Below are 19396 nucleotides of genomic sequence, written 5' to 3'. Positions count from 1 at the left end.
CTATTACGAACAAAACTTCCGGAAGCCGTTTTCTAGTGACTTAAGCCTCGCCTACGCAAACTAACTCAAATTTCCCCTATCCGATGATGAAAGCATAATCAAAGTTTTGTTTATAAAATTTGATTGTACCATTTCAATTGTTGGTCTACAATATATTGAATTTAGTGGCGGGGTTCAATCCCAGTCGGCGCCGCCGGGATGTTCTGAGGCATAACATCTCTGATCACGCCTTCCTTCGGAAGGGAAGTAAAGCCGTTGGTCTCCGGTTCATGAGTTGATGGGTCGATAGGTAGGGTCCAGGTGTGGGAGCTGCCTTCCTGGCGTTGGTAGCATTGGTGCTCAGCACGGAAAACAAGATCGTCGAAAAACAAACCAAGGAAAAAAAATATATTTTGAATTGGTTCTGCTCTTTGATAGATCGAAATTCTATCCGCCAGACTATAAATATAGCGACTATAGTTAGCTTGCGCCAGAATCAACACACTGAAGGGGAAATTCATTTGCAGTCGGGTTATTCGCGAAAGAGAAAATTAATGAAGAGAATCGGGCTGATTGATTATTTAAGTTTATTGGTTCGTCAAATATTGTTGTAATATAATAAGATTGTATATAATAAGATTGTGCTTAAAGTATGTAGAGCACAATAAAGCAGATTAAGTAAAAAGTCATTAGGCTATGATTTATGTTTTGGACTCCAATTCAAACTAGCAATTGCTGTTTTGTTTGCAGCAATTGAGCAGTGCAGAAACTGAGACCAATAAAAAATATCCATTAGGGCTCGTACATATATCTATGGATAATATCAAAAACGAGATTATACTGGGTAACAAAGGTTCTATTCACCTGCCCGGTGGATCAATTTGGGTTTTTATGAAGTTAATCAGTAGTGTTACACGTTTAAACGCGTTAGTGCCTGTCATACTATATACCCGTGTACGGTATTGCTGTAAAAATGACTGAGGAATCGAATGGTGATAATTTCATCATGAGAAAATTACAGTAAATTACCCATTTTGCCCAACTTCCCCCTTTTACTGAAGAAAACAAGTCATGATATACTTGTATACGAATTAAGGCCTGTTATTTTGATCGTTCGGGCACTTTCCCTCTGTAAAAATGTGTGAGGAATTTAATGGTGGTGGTCTCATTTTGTGCTGATATCAGCTTATTACCCATTTTTCCCGATTATCCTCTTTAATTTAATAAATCAAGTAGTATTCGAATTCACGCATGTAATATTGAATACTCGTTTATTATATCATTGTAAATATGTCTAAAGTATCAAAAAATGCATGTCTTATCTTGTGCAGACTTGAGATAATTGAACATTTTGCCCGATTCTCACCTTTTATGGAAGAAAAAAAGTAAAATCATACTAAACCCTCAAGCACTGTCCTACTGAAAACATCTAATGGTAATAATTCCATCTTAAGTGAACCTCACATACCGTAGAAATAACATTCAATAACTTTATGTATCACATAAAATTAATTATTTCATAAGTTGCATAATCCGTGTTTTGTGTGTAAGGAAACAAACAACAATCAATCAACTTTCTAAATATTAGCTTCTTTCCAATTCAGTCCCGTTTCAACTGATCCTAGTGGTAATTCCTTACCGCTTATCTTTTTATCTATATCCCTCCAAACGATCATTTCTATGAACCAGTAAATAGAATATTGATTAAGTTATTTTTTGTCAATCAAGTCATAATCTACTTACTATTTTCTCAATAAATATACCTCCCTACACTTCTGTTCATCAAAACTATACGCTGACTGACGATTTTTTCTTTTGGATACTGGCCAAAAAATATATTTCTCCTACCTCTGTTTACCCCGGTCGTTTCTCTTCATGTTTCGATCCTATATTGCCCAATATTATCAATTTTATCAGCATTATAAGATATTCTGTATTGGTTCGAAAATGTTGAGTTTTTCGTGTTTAATGTTTAACAGTTGTATATCACAATAGATCAGAAAAATGGTCGCAGTGATGACAATACCCGACAAGGAAAAACATAAAATAAAATAGCAGTTGTACATCTAGCATTCAGCACAACAGCAAACACTACGAATTTATTAATATTTATTCAAAGCAAGGGTAATAAAGCCTAAAGGGAATGGAACACATTGAAAAATAATTCGCGTTGACAACAACACCTCTTCACGCTAAGACATAATACTTATTTTATCACAGAAACAAAAAGTAATAACCGCGTTGTCTAACGCATGAACTCGATATCATGCAAACTCGTACTAGATTACCGTTACTAAAAGCCGTGTATCCATGATACCTCAAAGACCGAAAAACAAAACAGCTCTGAAGTTACCAAAATAACCAATAGCCTCAGTTTTAGTTTTAGAGCTGTTAGTGTAGTTATAATCCTAGTTTGGACAATTCAGTTTGTTCAATTTACTTGTTCTGCGAACTGAACATCCAGTAAATTAGTCGATGTGAGACTTTCTCTATTCGCTGTCAACTCAATTTTTGTGGACCGTGTAAACCGGGCTTCACACTTGCCACGTTCATCTCATACATGCATGCCTTGGTGCGAACACATCAAAAGCAAAACAGTAACAGCCCTCTGTTGAAATTAATATTATCGTGGAATAAAAAGTGTCTCTTGAATTCCTGCTGAGAAAAATGTTGTTCAATAAAAATATTGCGGAGGAGTATTTCGTGTCAGGATGAAATACAAACCACCTTGTGGAATTTGTATCTAGTGAACTATCAAAAGCTCCTGCGTCTGTTGCTCATGGCAAGAAGCGTTTCTTTGCGTGAAATGTGAAGTGATAATTTTGATCGGCAGCCCTACTTTTGCTCAATAAAACAGATGAAATTATCCTTAATAAGTAAAAAAAAATCTACCTAAAATAGACCGGGTTGCTCCTTAAATTATTGATCAAAATACGATAAAAATCTTAAAATGCTCTGTAAATATTTAAAGTAATAACACCATTGCAACAGTTGGACATTTGGTATTTTTCAATAGTGACCTATTGAAACTTAACGAAGAGTTCATTTTAGCAGATTGGTAGATAAATTTCCAATCGTTTGGCTTGTTTAGAATTAAAATCTATCTGCTATTGGTCGAAACCTGACCTCTTTTCGTAATGCTGTGCATTTTGGTTTTTTGAATTTGCGTGGATTCTATAGATCCTGTGGAGATCTATCTAGCCCTGATGTATGTGTTGGGGAAAAATGGGGAAAAATGGAAACTTTGCGGGAGACGATGTCTTAACGAAAGCAATTTTGTGAAATATGAAGTAAAACAAATCCTAGTTCTGCATGATGATTTTGTTTGATTTTATTTATTTGCAAAGTCTCCGGGAAATACCAGCTGGCGATTTGTTTTTCATAATAACTCCTTACTTCAAAACAGGCAAAAACACACAAACAGGCTGCTTTTTCATGGTATACAGTGTGATAATTCAATTATCAATAAATTATCTCAACATTTAGTGGCAAACCATTCATAAATTTTGGTAACATACAAACAATTCTATAAGCCACATTAAATTTTATATGTAAGCGCCGATTGAAACAATCTTTTCGACGTCACTACAAGGGTGATTGATTAAACGAAAGAATCGAATTGTGTGGAATGAAAGCCGAGGAAATACTAATTGCACCAATATATTCAGGCCTACAATTCCACACCTTCTATAGACAGGTTGAGCCTTGATAGCTAGCTGCTTGCGGGAACTGATGGCCTTGACCAATGTCCAAATAATACTCTTTAACAAATTGTTGGTGGTCCTGAAATCAGGCATGTCTAAACGCAACACTACACTGCGTACTGCCTTTTTTACACACCACCAAGAGCATTGAGTTGTACGCTCCGTACCAGTGCTCGATAGAAAACACCAAAAGCAGCAAACAAGGCACTGGTACCGGTGCCCGTGCATAATTGTTTGCACCGGTGTATGGATCTTCGGCAAGCACCAAAGCCGAGTGTTTCTGACTTCGGGAAACACCGCAGCCGAGTGTTTTCGATTTCGGAAAACACGCTTGCTGCTCGCAGGAATTTTCTTTGGGGGACTTATGAAAGATTATGGTGTTACACAACGTAGCAATTAAATGCGTCTAGAGCTGATAGACAAGTGGTCGAAACACTGGTCTCATAAATCCAATGTCCATGGATCGATTCCGATCTGTCACTCTCCAGTTTTTTCTGTCAACATTATTTGCAAAAGGTCATCTATAAAATTCATTTCGATTTCTTTTTTGGCGTAATGCAATCTTATGAATCTTATGAGCTCAAAGGATCATCTACAAGGATTATTAAAAATACGCAAATCACCTACTTTGCAAGAGCGTGTTTCTGTTGCCGTCCACCCACTGGTATTTCTTGGCTTTATGTTAACTAATTGAGCTGATTGTTTTCACACGATTTGAGTCAATCGAATAACGATACCTTATATCCAACAACAACAAAACAGCTACCATGGCTGATATGAAGCTAGTAGAAGGTAGAATGCGATCCTTCTTGCGCGCATTTTTATTTATGGGAAAACAGCCCAAAATGCACCTCGCGCAAATCGCTCGCTGCGATTTTTCCTAGCATTCCCGTTTTTAATTCATAAATTGACAAGTTACAGTGCTAGTTTAGTACTTTACTTAGCATTTCGGCAAAATTACCAGTGGAATAGCTATGAAAAATCAAAACGGGCGTTTGGCCCGGGGTTCATTTCGGGCTGTTCTACCCTACATGAATGGTGAGTAGTTCTGTTCACCCACCGCTATTTGGGTGTTTACATCTGTGCTGGCATGCTGATGCTAGTGAACTAAAGCTGTACTTATAAATAGTCAGCATAATGTAAACAGGACGTCAGCATCTACCAGCATGAGATGTCAGGAGCCTCTGAAATTCGTGCTATTTAGTTGAGTTGGTTGAACTAGTGAACCAGCATATAATATATTATTTATTATCTAATAGTGAACCAGCATGTAATATATTACATATTATGTAAACACCCCATATATCTATACTATATTCAATCAGTTGAGCTGTTTGGTTTGGTTGAAGATAAGTTATGATTATTATATTGACTCTAATCAAATTAAATCAATCAGCTAAATTATTTGATGTAAAGCCAAGGAATACCAGTGGGTGGACGGCAAAAGCAACACGCTCTTCCGAAGTGGGTGATTTGTGTATTTTTAATAATCCTGGTAGTTGATCCCTTGAGCTCATAAGCTTTATAATATTGCGTAATGCTTTTTAGCCAAAAGAAATCGAAATGAATTTCATAGATTTATCTCATGAAAATAATATTGACAAAAAAGACTGGAAGGTACAGACTGCAATCGACCTGTTCAAGGTATTATGAAAATGTTGTTTTGACCACTCGTATATCAGCTTTAGTCGAGACAGAAGATGCTAAAGGCGCATAGGAGCTACGATAATCGCCCAAAGAAAATTTCTACGAGCAGCAAGTGTTTTTTTCCAAAATTGAAAACACTCGGCTGCGGTGTTTCCCGAAGTCAGAAACACTCGGCTTTGGTGCTTGCCGAAGATCCATACACCGGTGCAAAAAATTATGCACGGGCACCGGTACCGGTGCCTTGTTTGCTGCATTTGGTGTTTTCTATCGAGCACTAGTACGGAGCGTAAAACTCAATGCTCTTGGTGGTGTGTTTGTAGGCAAAACTGCCACCCGTGCAAAAGGGTTCAGTGTTTTTACCATGGCTGCCTGAAATGGACCGTTTTGTAGTGATGGTTGAGTAATTCTGAGCTGGGTGTTCAACACGGATGAGGCTGTCGAGCTGTATGTCGTTTGGAGCGAGGGTGACACGCTTGGCATAGATGACCGACCCGCAGCGACTCACGAAGAGCTACTGATTCCGATCCATAGCATAGCGGTGCAGCTTCTTCCTCCTTTGATGGTTGCTTATGTGGGCTCTGCAGCTCGCTGCTTGCAGGCAGCCTTTCGTTGTTACTGGAGAACAATTTTCAACGCCACACGCCGAAAGCACTGCTACTGCTGCTACTGCTGCTACTAATTTCGACGACCGAACACCACCACACAGTGGTGTGGTCGTTGGGAGCGTGTGGTTCTGAGTATGGCGATGAGTGTGCAAAATATTACGCAATTCCATCCTCCTTATTCGCACACGCCTGAAGATCGGAGGCGAATGCCACATCGACTTGTTTCATCTACTTACTACTCTCTGACGACTGTGCTGGGGAAGCAGCATATGCATGTAGGTAATTGGTGGATTTGTTAGTTAATTCGACGCTTTTGGACAATGCTGGACATTAACCAGTTTTTCAATAGTTTCTTGTTGAAAATCATTATTTGAAAGCATTGTTATCGATGCGTAGCCATAATTCTGATCGATTGGAGATAAAATTATTGAAATTGGACAAGGGACAGCTGAGTTATTAACGTTCAAAATCTTTCTTAATTTGTTACATGTTCCATTTTCGGTTTTCACAAAGTGTACCCCCATATAGAAATCAAAGACGTAGTCCTACGTCAAAATATATGGTAATTTGTTTTTTTTTTGACGTAGGAGTTTGAAAAGTAAACTGAAGTTTACCGGTCTGCATTATTTTTTTTCGGTGCGTTTTTATTTTTCTAAAAAGAGGCCATCCACAAATTATGTAAGGTTTTTTGAGCGATAATGAAATCCGATCCCTCCCTTATAACACTCTGTAAGTTTTTCAGTTAACAACCTTTCCTCCGAAAATTTTCTTAAGATTTTAAATTTTTCGGAAAATCTTTAAATATTCAGTTGGGTAAATTTTCACATCGATTAGCTCATTTAATGTATTCAATGTAATTTTCCCCCTACTCAATTGTATGTATGAAAATGTCAACCAACCTCTCTCATTTGTTAGAAGCTGTAAGAAATGTTGAGACTTCCGCTCTCTTCCTGTCTGTTCCATAATTTATGAATCACCCCAAAAGTTGGAAAAGATATATAAAAACTAGAAAATCAATCTTATATAAGATTACTTAGAAAAATAACATGTTGATTTTCTGCGAGTTTTGAGCTCATCTTTGTGCGATGATATAAAATTTTAGGAATTTAAACGTAATTATATCTGAAAAAGAAAAAAAAATGCAATGTAGATGGCTATGGTGCAACTTAAGTGGCCGCCAAAAACGCCATGAGGAAACTTGAAGCGGTTACGGATTCCGGAGGACTCATATTACATGAAACAACAATTCAATTCCAAATAAAGTTATCAGCTATCTGCTGTGTAGCATCAACTTCCGGTTAGTACACAAATGCATGATTTTTGACGCTTTGATCGATCATAATATTACAGGTGCACACACTATCCAATAATTAGTGTAGCTTCAAACGTCCAGGATTCAAACTTCTAGTTTATACCGCTCTGGCTGACCGAATATAGTAGCTTTACATAGACTAAATTTATTATTTTTGATCAGGCTGAGTGACACCAGCTGTGGAAGTGTATATCCGTCGTAAGATTTCAAGCCATCACTCACTCATCTTGAAAAAATAGCTTGTGCTTATAATGCAAAGCCTTGAATCGAAATTCCTATAAAGTACAAATGAAAGCCTTCACTTGAACAACATTATACCATTAGCAAATAGAGTCGCCTTCTTTGAGTTCTTTAATATCCTGCACCTATAACAAATCAAACGCTCATTGTCTAGTGCATAATTCTTAATTGATTTATTATTTCAATGTTTGGAATATTTATGTTCATAAATTTTCCAAACATTAACATTCCTCATAACAGCAACATAAATTTGGCCGGTAGCGTACGTTTCATCCAGATATAATCCAACTCACTGAACTGTTGCAAAAATGTTAAATAGTACGTTACAACAATGTAGCTATTTTTCAAGACATCATTTTTACGTTACAGATGAGTGGAAATTAAAATTAACTATTCTCATTAAACTGCAACCACACCGCAACGGTTTGTTAACATATCTGCACCATTGGATAGTATCGATGATGTCCATGTTCCAGTAAAGTTGAAAATAAGTAGCAAATGCGTAGTTTGAACAATCATAGAATTAGTTGAGTATGTGCGTGCTTTAAACGTCACTTGTCAGTAGTAATGCGGCATCGAGTTGTAGCGGCATCATTTTGGCATTAGGAGCCAATAGTTCTGGTATCAGCTCGAAATCTGCATCAAAATTTACGACAGCTCCAGCAAAAATCGATCCAACGTCGTCTCAAGATTCTCACCGTTCTTTTTGGCGCTTTTGGACACCCTCTCAACTGACTATGGCCACGCCAGCCGCTGTTGGTGGAAACATTGTCGGAGCCGCTGTAACATCACCTCCGCCGGCGTTCAACTATTCCGCTGATTAGCATGCTGCTAGCGGGGGACCTGCCGCATTTCTGCTGATGCAAATCTTATAGCTGCAATCGGGGATCTTTTCGGAATGCCCAACGGAGCCGCTGGTATTTTGCATAGGAACTGGAGGGGGTGAAACTGTGTCACTCAGACCCGGATTGAAAAGATTCTTTATTATTGGGGCTCAAATAAATTTCGACTTTGCTTCCGAGGCTATCGTTTTTGTCTAGGTTCGCATTGTCATTAGTCACCATCGTCCTCCGTCGCCCGTAATCCTATCGTCCTCGTCGTAGTCTTCCTCACCATGGTTATTTGATAGATTCATTTGCTATGCAGATGTTAGCACATGGATTACGATTCCTCCACTTTTGCCAATGTAGTCCAAAAGTGTTTTACAACATCACAATTACATGACATATTTGAAAACCTATAGATTCATAACGCTTAATTGGAACAAGATTGCAAATAGTTCGTAAACTTTTTAGTAACATCTCTAAAAAGTTGCTCAATAGATACAAAAGACATATCATTCACACTATGTTGCACCAAAGTTTCAAGAACATAATGTTTTCAATATATACAATAATAATATAAAAATAATAAAAATAATAACAATAATCTTTTATATGAGGTAAGGAAAATAATTAAAATATGGTTCAGATTAATACCTGGCTGAATAAAGATACACATTATCATTTATTATATAAGACCACGTAGTCCTACGTCACCATTGCGTACAACCTCATAGGGCTGTCCCTTGTAGTTTTTAGATTAGGATTCTCTGTGGTAAGTGATGCGATCGGTTAAAGCAGAATTTGTTCTTTATTTAAATCTAGTGGTGATAGAATAAGGCAAAGTGAAAAATTGCAAGGGGGGGGATTGAACTCCCTACCTTCTGCTCAGTAAGCAGAAACGGTAACCACTGAACTACCGAACCTCGTCGTAATGCTATATCGACATGTTTCGTCTACTTACTACTCTCTGACGACTGTGCTGGGGAAGCAGCATAAGCATGTACGTAATTGGTGGATTTGTTAATTATTTCGACGCTATTGGACAATGCTTGACATTTACTACTTTTTCAATAGTTTCTTGTTGAACATAAACAATCAAAAGCATTGATATCGATGCGTAAGCGTAGCCCTGATCGATTGGTGATAAAATTATTGAAATTGGTTCAGGGGCAGCTGAGTTATTAACGTTCAAAATCTTTCATAATTTGTTACATATGTTCCATTTTCAGTTTTCACAAAGTGTACCCCCATATAGAAATCAAAGACGTAGTCCTACGTCAAAATCAAAAATTGAAGATGTTTTCTGTGGAAGAAGAAAGTGGACAAATTTGCCAAAAAATACTTGCTCTGGCAAGCCATATGCCAATGCGGTAAACTGAGTAAACCGTACATCACAATGGGTACCATCAACAGCGAAATTTACCGCACCGAGTACCTCCAGAAGCGTCTGTTGCCCTTCCTGCGGTCCCACGGAGGCAAGACATTATTTTGGCCGGACCTAGCATCATGCCATTAAGCGCGATCGACGTTGGATTGGTACAGAGACAATAACTTTGTTTTTGTACCAAAAACCGCCAACCCCCCCCCCAACTTCACCAGAGATTCGTCCGGTGAAAATATTTTGGGCCATAATGAAGGCCAAAGTTCGAAAATCGTCCAAGGTGTTTAAGAACGAGCTGGAGTTGAAGAAAGAATGGATGAAAGTGACCAAAAAAGTTGGCTTCACCATTGCACAAAATGTAATGAGGGGTCTTAAGGGAAAGGTGCGGGCTTTCAGCGATGGAAAGAAAATTGAATAAAGTAATTGTGCCGAAACATAATCCATATGTAATAGTTCATGCCCTGAAAGTTTCAAGAAAATCCAACTTAAAATAAATGTTTGGCGAACACTTTTGTCTGGTACATTTTTTTCGAGTACAGGCCTTAGTGTGGAAAATAAAACTTTTTTTTCAATTTAGCAATCAAACCGTCATGCCAAACACTGTCGAATGCATTTTCTATGCCTAGAAGAGCAACTCCAGTTGAGCAGCCTTTAGATTTGTTTGATCGAATAAAATTGGTAACTCTTAAAAGTTGATCAGTAGTTGAATGCTTATGGCAAAATCCAAACTACTCATCTGCAAAAATTGAGTTCGTATTGATGTGAAGCATCATTGCGATCAACATTATCTTTTCAAAAAGTTCTCTTATTGAAGAAAGCAAACTTATTGGACGGATTTTTAGCTGGATTTTTATCCGGCTTCAAAATTGGAACTACTTTTGCTTTTTTCCATTTATCAGGAAAGTATGCCAAATGGAAACATCTGTTAAATAATGTTACCAAGAAAGACAAGGTATTTTCTGGGAGTTTTTTTATGAGGATATATATATAGAAAAATCACCTGGAGCTTTCATATTTTGAAACTTTTTTAGCTGTTGATCTTAATTTGTCCAAATGAGTCCCACAGGACCCTTTAAGAGAAAATATTCAGATAATCCCGAGCAACCTGATTCTCAATAGGACTAGTAAGACCCAAACTGAAATTATGGGAACTCTCGAATAGGTTAGCAAGTTTCTGAGCTTATTCCAAATTTATGATCAAAATTTTACCATCTTCTTTAGGCGCTTGAATAGGCTTTTGAGGTTTTTTTCAAAATTTTTGTGAGTTTCCAAAAGGCCAATAAAAACATTATATTCAAAAGGTTTTTCCTCCTTTCATGGCAGGATCGCGTGTTCGTTGATATTGTCTCTTACGGACATTTTTCAGATACATCAAGAGCTGAAGATCGTCGTCTATTATAATTGAAGTGAATTTAACCTCGCATTTTGGTACTGAGGCAGCCAATCGCGTTGTCCCATTGTATAAGAAGCAATGGAACAAAGAAAACCAAAACAATGCATTTTCTCGGCTTGCTGATTTGTTCTTTGGGACGGATTTACCATGAGCGGAAGTGCAATAGCAGCATAGGTAACTCCATTTACTTACTGTACATTGTTAGCAGCAAGTATAGATGAGGAATTTGAAGCAGGGAAAATGTGTGTACATACGGGTACGAATGTAGAATTTGTTCGTCGACGGCTGTTGTTAACAGCAGAGGAAATAGTATCTTTTCGGAAAAGTGGAGCGTTTCCTACCTGTCGCTTAGAACGAGATTTTAGGATCGCTTTGCGAGCCTTACATACCCAAAACTTAAATTTGTGATTTTCACCACAATTTTAGCATTTAAATTTCTTATGATCTTCCTTCACACGATAGTTGCTTTTTGCGTGAGAGGAATCACCGCAATACATGCATTTAGCCGGCATGTAGCAATTTAGCTGGGTGATGTTTTTTAGAAATTCCCTCCTGTCTTCCTGAAGTGTTCTCACTTCACTAGGACATGGAACATAAGGTTAGGTTTTCTAAGGCCTTAAGGTTGTTTAGTTCAGTCAAGTCTAGAACTAAATAAAAATCATTAAAAATCCCGTTGCGCGAATGGCCAGGACGGGATTTCATTTTCATTTTGGTTATTTGGTTTCACTCAACTCCAAGTAAATTTGTCAATTCATCTATGATCTGATCCTGGGATTCACCACTGGGCAGACTTTTCGACAACTTTGAACAGACGTTCAGTTTTGGTGTCGTAAGTGAAAAGTGTGGGTTGCTTCTTAGTGAGACGTTTGAATCCGTCCAAGGCTTCATCCAATATACGGCATTCACCTCGACGGCCAATTCGAAGTGAAAACTTGATTTTCACGAAGCTCCAAAGTTCCGTGCGAAGAGCATGGAAATCGGAAGTGGTTATCACAATCGAAGGAACTTTTTTGTTCTTGGCATTAAGTCTGGAATGTTTGATTTGCCTGGATGATGGATCATTCTCATCGTCCGGGAGCATTAGGATGGATCATCACGATCATTTTTTTCGTCCGCCATCGACAGAATCGTTCCGGAACCACAGCGAGCGCTCGCTGGACTGCAGTCGTCGTAGTCACCATCGTCGTCAAGTGTATGTTCCAGAAAATCAATCACAACACCTCACAACCCAAGTAACCAAAAGTTCTGATAAAAGGCTATTTGTGGCTTAAGCAGCTTGGTTGGAGGTGGTCTATAGAATTCTAAGCAGCCTCATTTTTAAGTCGTTATAAGAACTTGAAAGTTCCGGTATCATAATTGAAGAGCGTTCTAAGCAGCTTCTGGCGGAACTTGAACGGAACTTTTAGAAAATAAATTAAAAAAGGTTTTTGTCATCTACACCAATTCTATATTTAGAGCTCGCACTTTTATGAAAGTTATTTCTAGAGGCAGGTATTAATGTGTATAGATGTATAAGGATTAGTAGTAGAATTGGAGCTGTTTGAAGAATTAAACCCAGTCCTTCTGCGTAAGAGCCCCAGCACGAACCGCTGCGTCATCTGAGATATACTAAAATGAGCTGCTGTCCCGCCTACTGTTGGAGTTTTCAGTGCCAGCTGACTGACTTGAATACGAAACACAACACTCTGATGAATTTTAAATTGGTGTTTACCCGAATGGTATTCCAACTCACGTGTGGCGCAGTAGTTAGCGTTCGTAGATCGTTTGCCGAATACACGGGTTCGAATCCAGGAAATTCCTTTTAATTTTTTTATGTTTGGATAGAAAGTTGATGCACTGCATAAATATAAGAATTATGATATATTCGGGCCACTGATCATTTCATATTTAAGTACATTAAATTTTATTACTAATAAAGACTTGTGCGGATTGCTTCATTTGGCTTGAAAGTTCTATCGGGACTTTATTCGAACTTTATGGAACTTGAAAGTTCTGTCGGAACTTTATTTGAACTTTATTTGAACTTTATGGAACTTGAAAGTTCTGCCAGGACTTTATTCGAACTTTATGGAGCTTGAAGGTTCGGTCGGAACTTTATTTGAACTTTACGGAACTTGAGAGTGATTTTAATCGTTGAATGCGGGACTTTTGGTTACTTGGGGTTTCCCTGTTTTCCGGAACTTTCCCTTCATAATCGCTTAGAATTTTTCTAATGGGCGAAATTCTGGCGAGTTTGGAGGATTTGCCTCCTTCGGCACTAAAAAAAGTAGAAGGGTCTATGCCTAGGGGCACGAACGGAAGCTTGACGTAGGACCGCTAGTGGACGGAATAAATGTGAAGAGCATTAAGTTCTTTTAATTGATCAAATCAGGCATAACATTTGATAACGGCACAAAAGCATTTGTAAACAAACATTCTAAGGCCCTTTACACGCGAACTAAAGTACGCCCACGCAAACCAATACCACTTACGGAAAGGTGATAGTTGCCTCTATTCGATGATGTTGTTGGTTTGCGTGGGCGTACTTTGGTTCGCGTGTAAAGGGCCTTAGAAGGTTTGTTTACAAATGCTTTTGTGCCGTTATCAAATGTTATGCCTGAAATATCTATTATCTCAACTCTTCCCGTTTTTGAATTGTAGGTGATCCAAATTTGTAGTAATCTTTTTCAAAAAGAAAGTTGATTACGAGAATCAATCAAAATCACTTGCACCCCTGCTTCCAAGTTTGTGTGGTCGTTCCCAACAAACAATTTGAGCTGAATAAGCTATTTTTTAGCTTAAGAAGCATATTTGTGCCTGAATAAGCTGTTACTCAGCTTGCAATTTTTGTTGGGTTGGGGGCTTGTGGTTCTGAATATGCACAAACAAGCATAGATAAATGTGTTTATTCCACTTCTCGCGCGAGTCGAGATGACCATTCTCGTTTCCTTCTCGCGTGACAATTCTCACTCTATTCCGAATGTCGACTCGCACGACGCGAGTTGTTCATTTTGCATCGAGAGGAAGGATGAATCGACAGCGAAGTGCTGTTCATTTATAGAAACGTCAAACTGAAAAAGTTCATCGCTCAAGCTATGATAAGGGCGTATGCAGTATTTTCTAACAAAACAGTAATTTGATTTTGGAATAAATATCAGTTTTTTTCAATAAATAAAATCATAGATACGGATAAAAACAATAGAGCATACGTTTTTCTATCATTTGGGAATTATAACTTAAGGTTCTAAGTAACTTTCTTTGCCATTTCGATAGCACGACCGGTTATGTAATTTGGTCCTTGTTTGAGAGAGGTGGAGGTTTGTTGTTGTTAATTCAAGGATCCGTTTTTTTTTTGTGAATCTACCAATCGTGGTCAAACCCGGTGTTTCGTGGATTTTTTTTTCTAATAGTTGTGAGTTTTCAGTTTTTTGGTTTTCACAATGAGTAGTTATGAGTTTTGGTTTAGTGATGAGGAGGATGAAATCGAGGATTTACATTTTGAAACGGTGCGAGTTGAGCGTCGCAGATTGAGGGATTTGAGTAATCCCTTGGATATGCCATCAAATTTGTGAGTACTTGCTGAAATCTATAGATATCTCAATGCTTAAAACTATTTTCGATTACAGATTTTTAAATTACTTTCGTGTATCGAAAGAGCTTTTCAGCTATTTATTGAACATTGTGGATGGCAAATTAGGAGGAACCAAATCTTCATCTGTGCAGCCGATGTTAAAGCTCTCAGCTGCGTTGAGATTCTTCGCTGAAGGGAGCTATCAGAAAGGTGTTGGCAACGATTTCTTTGCTGGAATGGCACAACCCACACTATCGAAGGCATTATCCGCTGTTATCGATGTGTTCGAAGCAGAAATTTGTCCAGCAGCAATAAAATTCCCTGTTTCAGAAGTCGAAAAGCGTGAAATCAAGCACAGCTTTTACGAAAAAACTGGATTTCCCGGCGTAATAGGTTGCGTGGATGGTACGCATGTCAGGATTGTTAAGCCTGTTGGTGATATTCAGCACCTATATTACAACAGAAAAGGCTTTCATAGTTTGAACGTTATGCTTGTATGAATGTTTAATTGCTGAAAAAACTTGAATTACTTATGTATCATGATTTCAGGTCTGCGATTATAAACAGATGATCCGTTACGTGGATGCAAACAGTCCCGGTGCCAATCACGACTCGTTTATTTGGAATAATAATCCATTAGATGTTGAGTTGAGTCAGCAATACCAGAATGGAGAAAGAAATACTTGGCTTTTGGGTAAGCTTCGGTAATTGTGTGTGTCAAGCTAAATAAAACTAAACTTGGCTTTTTGTATTTGGTTTCAGGAGATGCAGGATACCCTTTAAAACCTTATTTGATTACACCATTCCGTAGTTCTGGCGATGCAAGGCAGACTAAATTCAACGAAATTCACTCTAAAACAAGGATGCTAATTGAGAGAACTATAGGAGTAATGAAGAATGTGTTTAGGTGCATCTTAGGAGCTCGTCAGCTGCACTACAAACCAGAAAAAGCTGCAAAAATTGTTAATGTATGCTGTGCTTTGCACAATTTGAGAAAACAATTTAATCTTCCCGATGATAACTTTGACGAGTTGATTGATATTCATCAAATTGAAGATAATGCACATGATGATGAAAATGATGCATCAGCAAACGAAATAAGACAGCAAATAATGTACTCTATCGCTTGAATACTGCATGAAGGAAATATAAATGTTGAAAAATAGTTAGTATAAAAGCCCACATTTTTGGAATCATAAACAAGAAAGAAGACAATATGGACTTCAAAAATACTCCAGGTTAATTTAAGGAGTTTCATCTGAGATTGTTTTATTTTTCGTGTCATTCACAGGCATCCTTGGGTTCATCCTTACCCCGCTCAGGCATCATGAGATATCGTTGCTGAGACGGATATCGTTGGTTTCTGCGGCTTGATTCCCTGCATCAGTCAGGGAATTCACCCACGCTAACTTATCCCGTCTACAGCAACGGTTAGCTTCCCTTTCGAGAGTCGAATACCGTTGAACGGTCTCGATCTTGACTTCTCGGCTCCTATTCCGCTGTCTCGCGGATTTTCAATCTTCGCCCCTTGACCTTCCTCCAGGTTTTATCAATGTTTTTTTTTATGATCGTGATTTTTAGCCGGAGGCTAGTTCATTAATAGGTTTTATCAATGATTAACTTTTTCATCTAAGTTTGCAGCTCATCCATAATATTTTCGCTTGTTTTCATAATGGCATTCTTGATGGCCGTCCATTGTTCTTCTACGCCACCACCATCTGAAATATTCACCGACGATCTCTTCCCAGCGGGAATTTAAGTCAGCGTATTTTAAATCGCAGCCAAAGTCTCCCCTCTTGCCGTTGAACCCACGCAATGCGTAGGCGAATCTCCCGAGCAAAGTAAAACAACAACGTGATGTCATCTAGAAAACAAGTTTTGTTATTCCAGATATCATTTTGTTTTCAGTTGTTATCGTATAACTAATATTGTTATCACCCTTGAATAATTTTGTTATCAGTTGATATCATGAAAAAATATGAATTGATGTAAGGTTAGTTCAAAACTTTAAATATTATGCGTATAGTAAGAAAAAAAAATACTGCCAGTCACATTTCAGTTATCAGCGTAAGGCTTTCATATCAAATAGGGGAAATGCAGGTAATGTCGGCCTAAGTGTTCCTAATTTGGGCCCATACATAAATTCAGCAATCGACTAAATTTTCAATAGCAACCAAAAATATCCATTAGTAACGTCCCAATAACGCGTTCATCTAGATAAAATTAATAAATAGCAGATTTTTAGCGACGGGCCCAATCTTAGATCCATAGGCCAACATTAGAGACATTTCCCCTATATAAAATAACTTGAAATTTGTTGAACAAAAAAATGCATAGATCACAGGATATGTTATCAAGATGTTTTCAATGATAACTAAATCAGTCATATTTGTGATATCGAAGGAGTATTATCATAGAGGTAACTCTAAGACCACTGGGTCCCGAAGAAAATCATTATTATTTTTGGCTCACTCAGTACCAGAACAACGGTCCCAAGCAGTCCCAAGCTATTTCACTCACCCCTGCATGTTCTGCATGAATCCACACACCCTTGATGTTATCTGTCAAACTTTCATAGCGAATCAAAACAAACATAGTGTAGTAATAGAATTTCAACTAGAATAGGGTACGTTAATCGTTTGCTTGGGACCAATAGGCTACTAAAGTGGTGAGCCAATTTAAAATCGTTAGTTTCGTATTGATTGTTGGTATTATTTTGTTACAATTTTGTTATGTTGACTGTTTATTCGACCACAATAATAACATTTACAGGATCCGGAGATAAAACAACATCAGAAAAAATCGGATTATTCGTACAAAACAGCATATCTCCTAAACCATATTTGAGTCGCCAAACGAAAGGTATTTAAATCCTATAATAATTTGAAGCGTTAAGCTGTTTTGTTTTTAATTCAAAACAATCAGTAGCTGAATATACGCGTATTTCTCAGCACAATTACACCAACCGATGGAAACTAACGATTTTAAATTGGCTCACTACTTGACTAGTCTATTGGTCCCAAGCAAATCGATTAACGTACTACAATATGTTTATTTTGATTCGCTATGAAAGTTTGACAGATAAAATGAGGGGTTCGTGGATCAATCAAGTTTTTGGCTCAGCTCTGGTACTTTTTTTTTTCTTTATTAGAGTGACTTTCAGCCACTGGCTGGTTCGTCACTTCGCTCTGGTACTATCTTCGGTCTCAAGCTAATCGATGCACCCCTCGAAACATAGAAAAATCCACCGCTCATTTATCTGTCAAACTTGCATGGCAAATCAAAACAAACATTGTGTAGTGCTAGAATTTTGACTAGAATGGGGTACGTTAATCGTTTTGCTTTGGACCAATAGACTAGTCAAGTAGTGAGGCAATTTAAAATCGTTAGTTTCCACTTTTATTGACCATGTTTGCTCTTATTTTGATTCTGTTTGTTGTGTTACTGATTTGAAAAAAAAAAAAATAACGGATCATGCAACTTTAGTAATTAATATTTTAGATCATGACAATAATAATGATGATTTAGTCGAGGGGCACGCAATACAAAGAACCGGTGGGTTGAAGTTAAAATGCAATTAAAAATACTTAAAGTAATTAATGCGTTTTGAAGTAGTACTGACGGTAATTAAAATTAAATATCCATACTTAATGCAATTAAAAGTATTGAAGATGTAATTAATGCACTTTAATTATGAAATATCGTCTGTAATTAATTGATTTAAAAAGTAGTTAATGTTCTACATTGTGTAATTAATGTAATTAAAGCAGTAGTTAATGGAATTAATTTAATTATAGCCTGCACTATAATATGCCGTGGCCTGTGTTGAGGAGATGAAAGTATAGAATTGATAGTTCCGTTAGAATACGGCAGTGTGAAAATTGCATATAAATAGTAGATAGCGAGCTAGGACAACTTTTAAGGAAGGTACAAATCGGATTTTTCATCTCTCTTTACCAAACTCCCCTTTGAAGAGGGATGGTGAGGGGTGTGTCCCTCCTCTGCCACCACTGGCACAAAGAATGAACGCCGACCGCTCAAGTACCAACGATGTGTTTGAAACAGTTTTACCGATTTTTAACGCACTTCAGTTGTTATTTGAAGGAAGGCATCCAGTCGTAGGTTTGGAAATTAGCATCTTCAACTAGACAAACTTAAGTTCAACGCAATGTCATCAAAAAAATAGCTAAAGATATGGAATTTTATGTCATCTGAAAAATGATTTGACCATTAGTAGTAAAATATGAAAATCTCTTAAATAAAGAAACAAAAAAGTAGTAAAATACAGATATACAAATCAATCATCTCCCCTAATCTCGAGGGGGACGACTCTATCTACAATGAAATAAAGATTGTGTTTTGCTGTGGCTAGCTGCGCGCACACTGAGTAGATAGAAAGAAGATTGATGACGATTCTGAAGATTTCTTACAAAAAGATGATGAGCGATGCAAGTTGATGCGACAAATGAAAGAAGATTTTTCGAAGATTGATTCGCTAGTGTGAGATTTTTTGAGCATCTAAACTTGAGATTTAGATGTGTCGCCCCCTCGGAGATTACAGCGTTTGCAGAATAAAATAATGCGGTTGTAATATGATTCACTTTCTCAACTTTGATGCTGGACGCTTTGCAATGGTTATCGGTGAAGCAAAGAATTGTGTACATGACAATGGTGTTCATTTTGAAACCCCACAATATCAATGTCACTCCGTCGTTTCTGATGTCGATCCCCATATCATCCTCACCCCCACCGACGTCGACA

General features: G+C 37.7%; 2 protein-coding genes across 2 annotated transcripts in view; one reads left to right on the top strand and one right to left on the bottom strand.

Moving 5' to 3' along the window:
* Positions 1 to 19396, bottom strand: part of side-VI (sidestep VI) — a 1063375-nt gene that overhangs the window by 822370 nt on the left and 221609 nt on the right. The gene's annotated exons all lie outside the window — the stretch shown is intronic.
* On the top strand, positions 15203 to 15765 carry LOC135704246 (putative nuclease HARBI1). The gene is made up of 2 exons (XM_065225719.1): positions 15203 to 15329; positions 15398 to 15765. The coding sequence occupies exons 1-2, from the start codon at positions 15203 to 15205 to the stop codon at positions 15763 to 15765; spliced, it is 495 nt and encodes a 164-aa protein (XP_065081791.1).

Source organism: Ochlerotatus camptorhynchus, unplaced genomic scaffold (genome assembly GCF_037179485.1).
Source record: "Ochlerotatus camptorhynchus isolate MF236.1 unplaced genomic scaffold, CSIRO-AGI_Acam_v1.1 ptg000232l, whole genome shotgun sequence".
NCBI classification, from domain to species: Eukaryota; Metazoa; Arthropoda; class Insecta; order Diptera; family Culicidae; genus Ochlerotatus; species Ochlerotatus camptorhynchus.
Note: the sequence above shows the minus strand (reverse complement) of the source record. Positions and strands in the feature narration are given on the sequence as shown.

What these genes read in the sequence shown, in the direction of transcription:
- LOC135704246 (XM_065225719.1), top strand. Translation starts at nt 15,203, where the DNA reads ATGATCCGTTACGTGGATGCAAACAGTCCCGGTGCCAATCACGACTCG. An exon ending in AAGAAATACTTGGCTTTTGG is followed by an intron (nt 15,330 to 15,397) that starts GTAAGCTTCGGT and finishes ATTTGGTTTCAG; the next exon opens with GAGATGCAGGATACCCTTTA.